General features: G+C 40.3%; 1 protein-coding gene across 2 annotated transcripts in view; it reads right to left on the bottom strand.

Moving 5' to 3' along the window:
- Positions 1 to 15,572, bottom strand: part of OPN4 (opsin 4) — a 174,803-nt gene that overhangs the window by 34,455 nt on the left and 124,776 nt on the right. For both annotated transcript variants that reach the window (XM_077454605.1, XM_077454604.1), the window contains exons 5-6: positions 14,206 to 14,377; positions 10,491 to 10,652 (exon numbers count right to left, since the gene is read on the bottom strand). In XM_077454605.1, coding sequence (XP_077310731.1) covers positions 10,491 to 10,652; positions 14,206 to 14,377 — 334 coding nt within the window. The remainder of the gene's footprint in view (positions 1 to 10,490; positions 10,653 to 14,205; positions 14,378 to 15,572) is intronic.

Genomic DNA, 15,572 nt, shown 5'->3' with positions numbered 1-15,572 from the left:
ACTAGAATGAATGGAGCAGCAGTTTGAGAGCGGATTGCAGGTGATATTTCTAACGCTATAGTGCCTGCAAAACGTCCTCAGTGTGAAAGGGGTCTAAGTTGTCTCCTTCCCTTGGTTAGCTTGTTTTCCTACCTTTTTAAATACATCAAAGAATGGACAGGAACTAAAACGAGATAGTGATCCAGGATTTCTACCTACTCTATCAAGTTAAAGGTTGCAAGTTAATATAGCAGTTCAAAGTAAACAGTTGATATACCCCTCTGGAGGGTTACTTGTTGGTATTTTATGTTACCTTTTATATGAAGTTATATATTTCTTTATTTTTCACTCTTTCAATATATGATACAATGCACGCACATACTTTTTCTGTTTTATAGAATCTTCGCTGAGGCTGGTCTGCTTCGACTCAGTTAGTTTGTCCCCCTACTCACATTGGGTTCCCAAAATATGGTTCAGTACGCAACTGATCATGTTATCTGTTATTCTTATAGATAGGGCTCTCTTTGTGAGTTATGGACAATTTTGTCCACACCGAATGGTTTTTGGTCAGGTGGTGTTCCACACCTTGACTCCCTACCCTATAAAAAAAGGTTCTTACAAGTTATCTTATAAAAGAAGGTCAACCATAGCAAATCCACAATTTAGTTTGTTATATTTTATAATGTTGTACACAAATGACAGGTTACACTATATCATAAAAATAATAGTGTAATCTCTTTCACAGGTCCTTTTATAACCCTAAGGCTGAAGGTCATGATAACAATGGTAACCCTATATCTCTATGCATATGTGCTGTGCCCTGGGCCTCGTGAGCCTTCTCTTTCACCCTATAACTACTACAGTTTCCCACCATCTATCCAATGGGGCTTGGGGTGATATCTCACAATGCCCAGGGCAGATTAGGGGCTGACATTATTCTGTTGCAGGAAACTCATTTTGCAACAGATAAACATCCTACATTTTTTGACAAAGGTTACAGTCGATTCTATTGCACAACATTCAACACTAAATCTAGAGGCGTAGCAATCTTTGTAAGGAACTCAGTGATATTTGAAACCCAAAGTGTTTTTAGAGACCCAGATAGTCGACAATTTGATCCTAAAAGGCTCAATAAAAGGATGCTCGGTCACCATTGCCTCAATAGCCCCTAATGATGCACAAACAAGCTTTTTTTCTAAATTCTTTGAAACCTTAGATAGATTTCATTTCACACACTTAAAGTGGTTGTAAACCCTTACAAACCACTTTGACCTACAGGTAAGCCTAGATTAAGGCTTACCTGTAGGTTCAAGAAATATCTCCTAAACCTATACGGACACTGAGCGCGGCATTTCCAACAACGGAGCTGCCGCGCGTGTCGGCACCCGTGCGCATGCGCGGGAGTGACGTCATCGCGGCTCCGCCGAATGACAGCGGCGGAGCTGCGAGACCCCACCAAAAAGATGGATGCCCCGGACTACAGGGGACAGCGGTGACATCGCTGGCTCCTGTGTCAGGTAAGTGACACATAATGGGCTACTATGCGATGCATAGTAGTCCATTATGCTTTGCCTTTGCAGGGAATGAAAGAGGAAGTAAACCCATCAGGGTTTACTTTCTCTTTAATAGTAGGGGGTGATTTTAACCTTGCTGCACATTCAGCACTAGATAGAAGTCGAGTAGTTCCATCCTCTAAAGCATTCCCTAAAACACTAAATCGATCATTACACAATCACCAACTAATAGATACGTGGAGAACCCACAATGTAGGTATCAAAGCATACACATTCTACTCTCACCCACATGATAGCTATGTACGGCTAATTACCCACCATTTTTTAATAACATCAAAAATATAATGAAATTATGGTCATCATACCAAATATCATTCTCCGGTAGAATAGTGGCAATGAAAATGGTTATACTACCCAAACTTTTATTCTTTTTCAGAGCCCTTCCTCTTGTATTGCTCAAAAACACATTAGATTCTCTTCAAAGAAAAATCAACAAATTAATTTGGCAAAACAAGGTTCACTTACTCCTTAATGTTTAGGCCCCAACTAAAAGGAGGTCTAAATACCCCAAATTTATGGTTATACTATCTGTCAGCCAGATTTAACCAACTAGCACAATGGTATGGCCCAGCCTCCCAAATCCACTGGCTCCTGTTTGAAGAACAATCAGTCCTCCCATACCACCTACAAGGACTACTCTGGTCCAAGTCTATCTCACCAGAAAAAATAAGACCGTTGAATATAATTGTAACGCATACCTTACAATTGTGGAACAAACAAAATACCAAATTTAACATGTCCTCTGACATCCCTCCCCTAGCATCCTTTCTAAGAGACCATCACTTTGCTTCTTTAGATAATAATCAAAACACATTAGCAATATGGAAAAAACATAATCTAACAAATTTAAAAGCACTTACCCATAACAATACATTTTACTCCTTCTCCGAACTACAAACACAATACGACCTAGCACCTACAGAATATGAAACTTATATTAAGATAAAACAATTCTACCAAAAATACTACTCACTCACTCTATACACCCCCCTCTCACAATTCGAACAGATTTGTATTTCCTCCCCACGAGACAAAGGATTAATCTCCAAAATGTATAAAACATCTAAACAAATACAATATGCCTGAAAAATCACACCCCATGCTTCAATGGGAATCTGACCTAAACGTTTCATTTTCCCCGGAACAATGGGATACCATATTTGAAAACTTACACAAATGCACCAAAACTACCACCATCAGGGAATCTGCCACCAAACTGCTCTATAGGTGGTATCATACCCCTGCCAAACTCAACTCATTCTACCCATCAACATCTCCACTCTGTTTCAGAGGCTGCCCTACACATGGAACACTACTACATATATTTTGGGATTGCCCCCGCCTAAAAAACATTTGGCACAATGCTAATCTAATGACCGATCGAATTTCAGGCAGAAAGATCCCACTAACACCCCAAATGTGCATTTTATTATCCTCCATACAAGATATTCCTATAGCAAGTTCTAGAATAATTCATACTCTATTCAGCTCTATCCAATTGCCTTTAACTGGCATTCATCCAACATACAGTGGTGTGAAAAAGTGTTTGCCCCCTTCCTCATTTCCTGTTCCTTTGCATGTTTGTCACACTTAAGTGTTTCGGAACATCAAACCAATTTAAACAATAGTCAAGGACAACACAAGTAAACACAAAATGCAATTTGTAAATGAAGGTGTTTATTATTAAAGGTGAAAAAAAATCCAAACCATCATGGCCCTGTGTGAAAAAGTGATTGCCCCCCTTGTTAAAACATACTATAACTGTGGTTGTCCACACCTGAGTTCAATTTCTCTAGCCACACCCAGGCCTGATTATTGCCACACCTGTTCACAATCAAGGCATCACTTAAATAGGAGCTGCTTGACACAGTAAGGTCCACCAGAAGATCCTTAAAAGCTACACATCATGCCGAGACCCAAAGAAATTCAGGAACAATTGAGAAAGAAAGTAATTGAGATCTATCAGTCTGGAAAGGGTTATAAAGCCATTTCCAAAGCTTTGGGAATCCAGCGAACCACAGTGAGAGCCATTATCCACAAATGGCGAAGACATGGAACAGTGGTGAACCTTCCCAGGAGTGGCCGGCCGCCCAAAATTACCCCAAGAGCGCAGCGATGACTCATCCAAGAGGTCACAAAAGACCCCACAACAACGTCCAAGGAACTGCAGGCCTCACTTGCCTCAGTTAAGGTCAGCGTTCATGCCTCCACCATCAGGAAAAGACTGGGCAAAAATGGCCATGAGTTCCAAGGAGAAAACCACTGCTGAGCAAAAAGAACATCAAAGCTCGTCTCAATTTCTCCACAACACATCTTGATGATCCCCAAGACTTTTGGGACAACATTCTGTGGACCGATGAGACAAAAGTGGAACTCTTTGGAAGGTGTGTGTCCAAGTATATCTGGCGTAGAAGGAACACTGCATTTCATAAAAAGAACATTATACCAACAGTAAAATATGGTGGTGGTAGTGTGATGGTCTGGGGCTGTTTTGCTGCTTCAGGACCTGGAAGACTTGCCGTGATAAAAGGAACTATGAATTCTGCTGTCTACCAAGAGATCCTGAAGGAGAATGTCCGACCATCTGTTCGTGTACTCAAGCTGAAACGAACTTGGGTTCTGCAGCAGGACAATGATCCTAAACACACCAGCAAGTCCACCACCGAATGGCTGAAGAAAAACAAAATGAAGACTTTGGAGTGGCCTAGCCAAAGTCCTGACCTGAATCCTATTGAGATGTTGTGGTATGACCTTAAAAAGGCCGTTCATGCTCGAAAACCCTCTAATGTAACTAAATTAGGACAATTCTGCAAAGATGAGTGGGCCAAAATTCCTCCAGGACGCTGTAAAAGCCTCATTGCGCGTTATCGCAAACGCTTGGTTGCAGTTGTTGCTGCTAAGGGTGGCCCAACCAGTTATTAGGTTTAGGGGGCAATCACTTTTTTACACAGGGCCATGATGGTTTGGATTTTTTTTCACCTTTAATAATAAACACCTTCATTTACAAATTGCATTTTGTGTTTACTTGTGTTGTCCTGGACTATTGTTTAAATTGGTTTGATGTTCCGAAACACTTAAGTGTGACAAACATGCAAAGGAACAGGAAATGAGGAAGGGGGCAAACACTTTTTCACACCACTGTACCATGGTCTCAGGTTCTCAACCGTATGGCAAACATCAAATTATCAGAAAGAATACATTATATGACACAATGCATATATACCAAACAAAATGGACTGTATGTGAAACCTCACTACTGGTATAATGTTTACTATGGCTATTTTACTTAAGCACTTCTACAGATCCTTCCCCGCAAATATTGTATAGATTTATAATGCAATGTGCATATCTCGTCATTTGATTTGTCTTTACTCAAGTTATAATATATTACCCAAATTACCCATGATAAAAACCATTTGTAAATAAAAGAATAAACAGGAATAAGCAACAAAATTATATTAATTCGTGAAACTGTTACATTTTACTCTATAAGTGCTTAAAGCAATGAATATACATCCAAAAATGACCAATAGATCAACTTCATGAATATATATATATATATATATATATATATATATATATATATATATACTGTATATATATAATATATAGGAAGGCCAGTATGGGAGGAGCACGGGGGGTATTTAATCAGCCAGTTTCCTGTGGGCAGTACATCACTAGGCTGACTCTTCGAAAACTCATTAGCGTCTGTGAGTTCCCGCGTTCAAAGTTTTTCGAGGCTCTCGTTTCCATTCGCAATTCACGTACAACGCGTCTGGCTCGGCTGTCGCAGGTAGGGTTTTCGGTTGACTTTTCATTTTACGCATTGTTAGATATTTTGTCACTAAACCTCGATATCAAACTTACAAATCATTCATAAAACCCTACACACAGCCGCAACATCTGCCTATAACTCGTAACGTTATCATACTAAACATTTCTTAATTTTTTTACGTACCTCACACCGACACGAAGACACAGCTTCATTTAGGTGTGTCTCACTGTTTTATGCTCCACAGACAAATCGACGTCACTTGCGAATTTACTGGACACTGATCAGTGCCGTATCAAGGCTAAACAATTTCAATCATTTCAAATCATTTCACTCTGACATACCGCGATTCAATTTGAATCCAGTCGCATCCACGATGCACCGATTCGTCCCGGTGTGCCCCAGTTGTCTTTTCGGCCTTATTTTAGTACATGCTACAGAGTCCCATTCGTTGTCAGTCACGGGTTGCGGCTCACGGATTCATGCCTCTGTTATGGGAAATCATTTTACTGTCACATATCATGTTCCGATACAAATCCAGTCGCATCTACGATCAACCAATTCATTCCGGCATGCCCCAGGTATTTTTTGGCCTCATTTCAGTACATGCTCCAGAGTCCCGTTCGTTGTCAGTCGCATGTCGCGGCATGACCAATTTGTGCCTTTGTCATGGCAAACCTTTTTTACTCATTTCACTGTCACTTACCGCACTCCGATTGTAATTCAGTCACACCCATGATGCACCGATTCATTCCGTGTGCCCTAGTTGTTTTTCAGTGCATGCTCCAGAATACGGTTCATTGTCAGTCGCGGCACGACTGATTTGTGCCTCTGTCATGACAAACATTTCACTGTCACATAGTGCCCCCCGATTTGAATCCAGTCACATCTGAGATGCACCGATTCATTCCTGTGTGCCCCAGTTGTTTTTCAACCCCATTCAGTACATGCTCCGAAGTCTGGTTCTTCGTCAGTCGCAGTTGCGTCATGACCGATTTGTGCCTCTGTCATGGCAAACATTTCATTCATTTCACTGTTACGTATCACACTCCGATTAGAATCCAGTTGCATCTGCGATGCACCTATTCATTCCAGTGTGCACTCGTTTTTTGCCTCCTTTCAGTACATGCTCCAGAGTCCGGTCTGTTGTCAGTCACAGTTGCGGCATGATTCCATGGAAAAACATTTCGTTCATTTCATTGTCACATACCGCGCTCCAATTCGAATCCAGTGGCATCCACGAGGCAGCGATTCATCTTTAACCTCTTTCTTACTAGCAACTCCATGCAGGCCAGCCTCCCCCTTAACAAGCTAACCCCCATCAGGTCAGTTCTCCAAGACTTCACCCATACACAGGGGTGTACCAAGAAGCAGCTTCAGTCTCTCTTGAGAATGCTCAATTCTGCAGTACGGGTCATTCCCCAGGGTCGATATTTATGTCACACTTCCTGGTCTTCCTTTCCTAGACACAGGACCCCTTTCAGATCCTTAATTTAGACGCCACGGATCTATCAATGTCGGAAGGTTCCGTATTATGTGGATCATTATATCAATGTTTATACGTCTATGTCGCCCCTATCACCCCTGGTAGTGACAGATGCTGCAGCCTCCACAGGCTTCGCTGCAGTTTTTGCCCACCATTGGTTTACAGGACCATGGCTTCAGAGATACTCCTAAACACCGGATTTACCCGGACTTCCTCCCTCTTCAAGCTATAATCTGTCATAGCAGCTGCTCAACTCTGGGATAATTTCTGGACAGGACAGGCCTTGGCTTTCACCACCAACAACCGGGCCGAGGCCAATCTTGTTGATGAACCTAGGTCTGGATCGCTCTCTGTTATGTCCTTTCTGCACAGGCTGCTGCAATTATCTTGGCAGCACCAGTTTAATGTCCACTGTACATTCATTCCAGGCTGCCATCTTCCGGGACATGTCTACTATCTTTACTAGTTCACCATTTGGCCCCAGTCTGCTCATACAAGCTGCCATTTACTTAGCCTACTACAGGTTCTAACGGCCTAGCAAGTTTACCTGCAGCAATGCCGCAGGCCAAGTTCTGCATAGTCGTCACTTGGCTCACTACCAACACCATGTCATCCTCCACCTTGCAGTCTAAAACCCAGCAATCAGGCTCCAGGATAGACATCCATCTCTATAAAACAAACAATGTCTGGTGTCCAGTAACCATACTCAACCGCCTACTGTCACTCCTACTGGAACACTTAAACTCTAGTCCCCTATTACCATTTGAGTGCCTGCCAGTTCATCAAACACGTGAGGGTTCTTCTACACCGCCTACACCTCAACCCCAGTCAGTACTCCAGTCACTCTTTAGTAATGGAGCAGCCTTGGCAGCATCTCGGCATCGGTCCCAGATCACTTCATTAAAACACTAAGCAGGTGGAACTCTGCCTACCTCACCCGGTACATCCCCAATCCTCAGGTGGAAATGGCACAAGCATTCACCAAACTTGCTCAATAAATAAAGCTAAAACGAATAAAACACCCCTACCTAAATGTTTTTGACCCCTTATTTTGGTATACTGACCATCAGATCAGGGCACTCTTCAGGTCCATTTCATGTTGTAAGTCTTATGGTAAGTCTATTTATTCATATCCGTATCGGCCATAGGGTAGGACTACCCTTTGGCTTTAAACCAGCATCAGTTTTTCTAGGTTCACTTGCACACAGTTTTTGAAGGAATTCAGGTTGTTCCAAACATCTTGGAGAACTAATTATAGGTCTTCTGTGGATGTAGGCTGCCTCAAATCCTTCTGTCTCTTCATGTAATCCCAGGCGAAAGTGATGATGTTGAGATTAGGGCTCTGTGGGGGCCAAACCACTAAACCGTGATCCCAGCTTTACTGCTTCTGTCTGGGATTACATGAAAAGACAGCAGGATTTGAGGCAGCCTACAACCACAGAAGATCTGTGGTTAGTTCTCCAAGATATTCGGAACAACCTACCTGCTAATTTCCTTCAAAAACTGTGTGCAGTGGGGTCGATTTACGAAAACCGGAGTGCAAAATCTGGTGCAGCTGGGTGTGGTAGCCAATCTACTTCTAACTTCAGCTTGTTCAATTAAGCTTTGACAACTAAATAATCTGGAAGCTGATTGGTTTCTATACAGAGCATCAACAAATTTTGCACTCTCCAGTTTTAGTAAATCAACCCCTGTGTGTACCTAGAAGAATTTATGCTGGTTTGAAGCCAAAGGGTAGTCACACCAAATATTGATTTGATTTGGATTTCTCTTCTTTTCATTTACTTTTCATTTTGTTAATTGCTAAATAATAAACTATTAACACTTCTATTTCTGAAAGTATTCTTAATTGACAGCATTTTCACACCTGCCTAAAACTTTTGCACAGTACTGTGTATATAATATAATATAGATGTACCAATATGGACTACAAGCATACAGCACCGTAGTTACTACCATTTTAAATTATTGGTTATCCCTCTAGTGATCAATGTATCCCGTGACATCATATCTGTATGCCAAATAAAAGGATTGTGGGAGGAATAGTCCTCACGTCAGATAATTGCTTTGCTCAATTGTGTGCCAGTACTACATATCCCAAGGATCTTTGCTACCATTTGAAGATTGCTGGAAGTAGCTATAAAAGCAGCAGAAGCCCGCACGGAGGTCTCTTCCTCCTGGGCCTGGCGCAAGATGGTCCTCTCTGTGCAACAGGGAGAGAAAGATTGCGGCCTACCTCGCTGAATCTTACTTTCCAACCCTTGGCCTGAGGGGCCTAGCTCTGCCGTTTGCTTTCGGACATCCTTTCCAGCACCACTCTGGACGCCTGCCAGTCGCTGTGTATGGTAAGCTTTACGTTGGGAGATCGAGACAGTGGATCCTCTGCACGAGTGTTGCTACATGAGTTCCTGTTTGGAAGACATCGGTGCGATCTAGTCGTTGGTGACAGGGCAAATTGCTCGACCTTTATCCATTATTTGGCACAGTTACATTGAGAAACTCTGCACAGACATCTTTACTCCAAGAGCACTTGACTGCATCATTTGAACGCTGTGCTCAGACATCTTTAGCTTTCCTCACTACAAGGAATCTATTATTCCCACTACATTCAAACTGATTACAGTTAACAAGCTCCGACTAACTTGTGAAGAACATCAAATCTGCAACGTGGACTTTATTGCCATTATAGAAGGGCCCCTATATTACCCTTCTCTAGACCTGTTTTCCCTTTCTAGGATAGCGTGTAGGCTGGCCAGGTTCCATCGTTTGCAGTGTGGCAGTATAAGCACTTAGCTGAAACATCCGTTTAGGGGTAACATTATCGCTAAAGAAGTATATATATTTTACAACCCACCTGACACTCTGGGTTCAGACATCCTTGTATCACTGACAACAATACTAATATATATATATATATATATATATATATATATATATATATATATATATAGTATTTTCGTCCTTAAAATATCGTCTTGTGTCTTTCGGAGGAATTCTTTTGCTGAGTTTGAGCTGTTGCCTAGAACTCAGCAGATTTTTATAGTTACGTAGTTACAAAGTAGGTGAGGTTGAAAAAAGACACAAGTCCAACATATGTGTGTGATTATATGTCAGTATTACATTGTATAACCCTGTATGTTGTGGTCGTTCGGGTGCTTATCTAATAGCTTCTTGAAACTATCGATGCCCACTGCTGAGACCACCGCCTGTGGAAGAGAATTCCACATCCTTGCTGCTTTTACAGTAAAGAACCCTCTACGTAGTTCATGGTTAAACCTCTTTTCTTCAAATTTTAATGAGTGGCCACGAGTCTTGTTAAACTCCCTTCTGCAAAAAAAGTTTTATCCCTATTATGGGGTCACCAGTATGATATTTGTTTATTGCAATCAAATCCCCTCTCAAGCGTGTCTTCTCCAAAGAGAATAAGTTCAGTGCTCGAAAACTTTCCTCATCTCCTTTACCTCCTCTTTGTGACAACTTTCCCTTTTTATTTGGTTCAATTAAAATAATCATAGAACCTAAATACATTGAGTTGTCTGATTATTGCCATACAGTGATACAAAGATATCTGAACCCAGAGTGTCAGGTGGGTTGAAAAATTCACCAGGTCATGGCCGTGCAGATGAGCAGGTAATTCTAAGCAGTCTTCTAGGGGGCCATGCTACATTTGTATACATACCCAGCAAAGGCCACCAATGCGACAGTAGAATAGGGGGCCCATGAAATCACATAAAGAAGGATGACTATGAGTGCAATCTTTGCCATCTTCCACTCATTCTTCATTTTCTGATACTGTTTCTGAGATTCCTTGTTGTCGTCAGATCCGATTTTATGAACAGCCCTGTTATTGACAAATGCAGAATTTAGCAGAATCTAGCAAAAAGGGATTTCACCATGTCAGAGAGGTGTGTTGTTGCCACATCCCTATTGTATAGCAAAAAAGAAAACCCCCCTTTGTTGGGACTTTGTAGGCAACAACCACACATAAGTATATTAAAGAATATATTTAATTGTGTATATATAAAATCGTTTTATCATTCAAACATTAAATAATCATTTAAAAAGACATATCAGGAAAATACATATTTCAAAATCAAAGAAAAAGGAAAAGACAAAGAACATGACAGATTACATAGTTTTCATGGCATGAAAAATTACTCTCCGGTACCCAAGACCACTCTGTACCGGAGAGTAATTTTTCATGCCATGCAAACTACATAATCTGTCATGTTCTTTTTCTTTTCCCTTTTCTTTGTTTGATTTTGAATTATGTATTTTTCTGATATGTCTTTTTAAATGATCATTTCATGTTTGGAAGTCACTGTCTTTACACAGCTTAGTATTTCTTGACCCCTACAGTTTACAGAAGAAAAGGAGGCAGAAAAAAGTGATCGGTAAACGTTCTTAATGTCTGGTTCTGTGCACTCGCTGTTTTATTGTGATTTTCAACTGCACACGTTTTTATCAGTAGGTAACAATCTGAGTGATTTTCGAGTTTTGTATTGTAGTAATAAATAGTTTGGAACACACAGAACCAGGACATTAGAAGTGACAAATTTAGCTTCCTATTACAGCTGTAAAATGTCTGGAATGTTTTTCACTTTACACATTTACAATGATATGTTGCGTTTTAACTTGTGTTCTGCCATAAGCATTGTTATGACTTCCTACATTGTGGACTGTGACTTTTCTGACTCCCATAGGGTAGTTAGCAAGGATCCACTGAGGTAAACTAGGACTTTTATCAGAAAGTGGATGCAAAGGTGCATCCAGTGCTACTTTTCTATCCCCTGTCCAATGCGGTCCCTCTGGGGGACTACAAGATGAAACATAAAAAATGAATAAATGCTGCACCATCACAACTGGTAAAACACTACAATGAATCTTCATTTTGTGACAAAATAATGCAAAGAAAATCAGGTCTCTAACTTGGGGCTAAACTACAAACTCTTAATATTAAAAACTTTAAAGGTGAATTCCATTCATGAATTTTATTGCAGTTACCTCGGTCCAGTTTGGGCCGTACCTGTGCGACAACTGTGGAAGTGGAGCATTACTGTACTAGTTGGCACTATTACAGTGGTCACCATTGTCACCGTTGTCTTCCAGGTCTTGTGCCAAACTATATAGTAACCACGGGGGGCACTGGTTTGGCAAAGGCGACCCTCACATTTTTGTCAATGAATGCAAGGTGTTCTCTGATTGGATGAGTTGGATTGGTTGGGCAGTGACATCACAATCTCCACCTCATCCAATTAGAAAATGACTTGCATTCATGGGAACCGGAAGAGCGGAGATCACTGTAGTAGTAGCAATTACTGAAATGATTCCCTGCTTCCACATCGGTCCTGCAGGTATGGCATATGCATATTACCTTGATAGCATCAAACAAATACTCTTGTGCATAAGCGCAATATCCGGGTTATCTAATGTTCAGACCTTGCTGCCCTCCAGGATAGGGGTATCCTAGCAATCAAGAGAGGGAATAAAGAAAATTCAGCTGTCAGTGGGGAAGCTCATTGACTACTGATGATTCATTGGTTGCTCAGGATGCCGCAGCCAGCTTTCCGGCCGCTCCTTAACAATTAGCTATTCACTACACCCTGATTGGGCAAAGCTTTGCTCAATCAGAGCTCAGAATGCACTGTGCAGCATTTTCATACAATGGTCCATTGATTTCAATAAGATGCTTCTGCTTGCGTAAATTACTTCATAGGGTACCATTTATTTCCATCAGCCATCAATTTCTACTCCTAGTAATGAATTGCTTTTTATTTTAGCAATGCGTTGAACTATCCAATGAAGTACCTGCCAGCATTTAGTTTCAGCATAATAGAAAAAAAAATGTAAATCATCTCTATAGCTTAAGTTGGACATTAGTTTAATATGCTAATTTCTAATCAATGTTTGTTTTCATCATTCCTAGGCTTTTTTTACATTGATAAAAGACAGCAATAGCAAGCAAGGATTGTGTTTTTTCCCCTTAATCTTCCCCTTCTTGGTGGACAGTTGGTAGAAATCTTTGAGATAGCCCTCCAAAATTTAGAAGGCTGGGATAGGGCTGTAAGGATCTTGAAGTAACCACTGTAGGCAATCATATTCTTCATGTATCTGCATTTTTTGGGTCACAATACAATTATTTTAAATGCAATTTAATTCAAGAGATACCCTTCTTCTAAAAAATGCATGAAAAAAAATGCATTTTGCAAAAGGCTAAAGTAGCCCTTGGGGATTATGTACACACTGCCTTTTCCAATCTTTGTATCTTTTTGATCTCAGAAATGCAGTGCAGATATAAGGAGCGTTTGTTGGGCAACCTTTTTGCCACCTACACGCATGCTCACATCAGAACTCTTATGCCGCGTACATACGACCCGACTTTTCGACGGACTAAGTCCGACGGTCTTCCCGACGGACTTTCGGTGGAGTTCCGATGGACTTTCCGAACAAACGGACTTGGACACACACAAGCACACCAAAATCCAACAGATTTGAATGTGATGATGTACGACCGGACTAGAATAAGGACGTTTATAGCCAGTAGCCAATAGCTGCCCTAGTGTCGGTTTTCATCTGTCGTACTAGCATACAGACAAACAGATTTTTCGACCAGACTCGAGTCCATAGGAAAGATTTGAAACGTGTTTTTTTTCTAGGTCCGTCTGACTTTTGGGTAAAAAAAGTCCGCTGGAGCCCATACACGATCGTAATATCCAACGGACCTAGTCCATCGAAAAGTCCCGTAATGCGGCATTACTCCTATTTTGAGCTTCTCAATCCCAGACTATTTCCAGGAATCTTTTGATATTCCCTCATCTCCCTAGTGTCAATAAATGTATCCTAGATATTTCTATAGCTCTAAACCCAGTGGAGAACAATGAAGAGCTGAAACACAATCTGTGCTTGCTAATAAATTAGACGATTTTCTATGAAGCTAATTTTATTTACTGTAACTGATGGTTTTTGCACCCAAATTATAAAATTGAGATAATTTTTTTTAATGGTGAAAAAAGTTGTCGTTAAGGTCATAGACACTATGCGGGTGATGGATGCAACTATAAAGTACAAAGTATCTAGGAAGGATTCAGAAGTCAAAATGTCTAGGTGTATTAACACCTGCTTTAGAGATTGATATATGTGAGCTATGTGCTTTATGTTAGTTACACACAGCTGCACATGTACTGAGGCATAGGGTGCTGGAAACATTTCAACCTTGGTTTGAGTATTAAACGTATATCTTCTAGCTCACAGAGCACAGCGGGTTCCCAGATGGCTTATGTATTTCAGAAGGCAGGAGGATCAAGCAGTGAGGAGTTCACATTTCATTGCTGATAGTTCTTTAGCTCTATATAATGGTTTTGTTTTACCCACTGTACATGTGTTAAGTCAATCACCTGTTAGTGTTCTTGATGGCCTTAAAAATAAAGACGTAGCAATAGATTATAACAAAAAGAGGGATAAAGAAGACAAAGCAGAAGAGGAGCATGGTGTAGGCCCTAACAGAGGGTGTGAAGGTCACATAGTCCCAGGTGCAAGATGTCAGGAGGCCTTCAGGCACATAAGCACCTAGAAAAGAGAAAAGTAACATTATAGAGAAAGCTTTCTGTTTGTTGCTGTGAAATGTATAGGACACTTTAACTGGCTATACACTAGCAGATTTTTGAATGACAAGTGCACTAACATTCGTATGAACATTTGTAAGAACATTTGTTTTGAAGATTCTCAGCACGCCTTGCATGACTTGTTGCATGTCCTTCAAAAGTACTGAGAAATGTTGTTTACTTTTAACTTTTCATTTTGGAATCAATGGACTTACCAAACAAAAATGGCGTACGCTGTGTGAAATAAGTCTGAGAGAAAATTGCCATCCTGCGCCTTCAAATTTTCTCTTCACTAAAGTTAAAAATGAACGTTGATTTGACCACACTAATGGTTAGAAAATCAAGCAAACGTTCCAATAACAAAAAGTTTCCATCAAAATTCTACTAGAATATTGTCAGCTTTAAACTGTATAATTAACTGAATAAAGAAAAGGTTTACAATCAAAATTGAGAACATTTTGATAAACATTAAAAAACTAAAACGATTTAAAGCACAAACACTAACTGAACTTCTCTAATTTGCTTCATTTTCTAGGGATAAACATAAAATTGAAATCTTTTATATGTTGGATAAATGTAAAAACAAAATGTCTGTTGATCTGCCAGAAATCTATTGCTGTTCTGTGCAGTCTGCAGTGTTATCGGAAACAATGTTACTAGTAATTGTGTTAAGACTAAAGAACCCCCCCCCCCAGTTATGAAGAAGAGGATATGGGTGGCATTCTGTAGTCCTATGACTGTAAGGGTGACAAAATTATTCTATTATTGATACAATAAAGTGAGGCTTGTTATTCTAGGACACTGTGGGGTTGATTTACGATAACTGGAGAGTGCTAAATCTGGTGCAGCTGTGCATGGTAGCCAATCAGCTTCTATTTTTAGCTTGTTCAATTAAGCTTTGACAAAAAAAAAAAAATGAGCTTCACCAAATTTTGCAATCTCCAGATTTCCGTAAATCAACCCCCATGTGTGTTATCAGCAGGATCGTATAAAAATAAGGAAACTATATACGTGTTCTTGATCTAGATACATTTTTTTTTTTTATGTTTATTGAACTATTATAGTGATTCAGAGGTTCAAATAAATGTAAGTAACATTTAATTTAAGTTTGTCACCTTCCCCCTCAATAGTTCCAAACAAATTTAAGCATAATTTGTTTG

The sequence above is a fragment of the Lithobates pipiens genome, unplaced genomic scaffold (assembly GCF_037356315.1).
Source record: "Lithobates pipiens isolate NorthernLeopardFrog02 unplaced genomic scaffold, aLitPip1_a1.2 Scaffold_25, whole genome shotgun sequence".
NCBI classification, from domain to species: domain Eukaryota; kingdom Metazoa; phylum Chordata; class Amphibia; order Anura; family Ranidae; genus Lithobates; species Lithobates pipiens.
The sequence above is the reverse complement of the archived record's forward strand: the minus strand, read 5'-3'. Positions and strand labels throughout refer to the sequence as shown.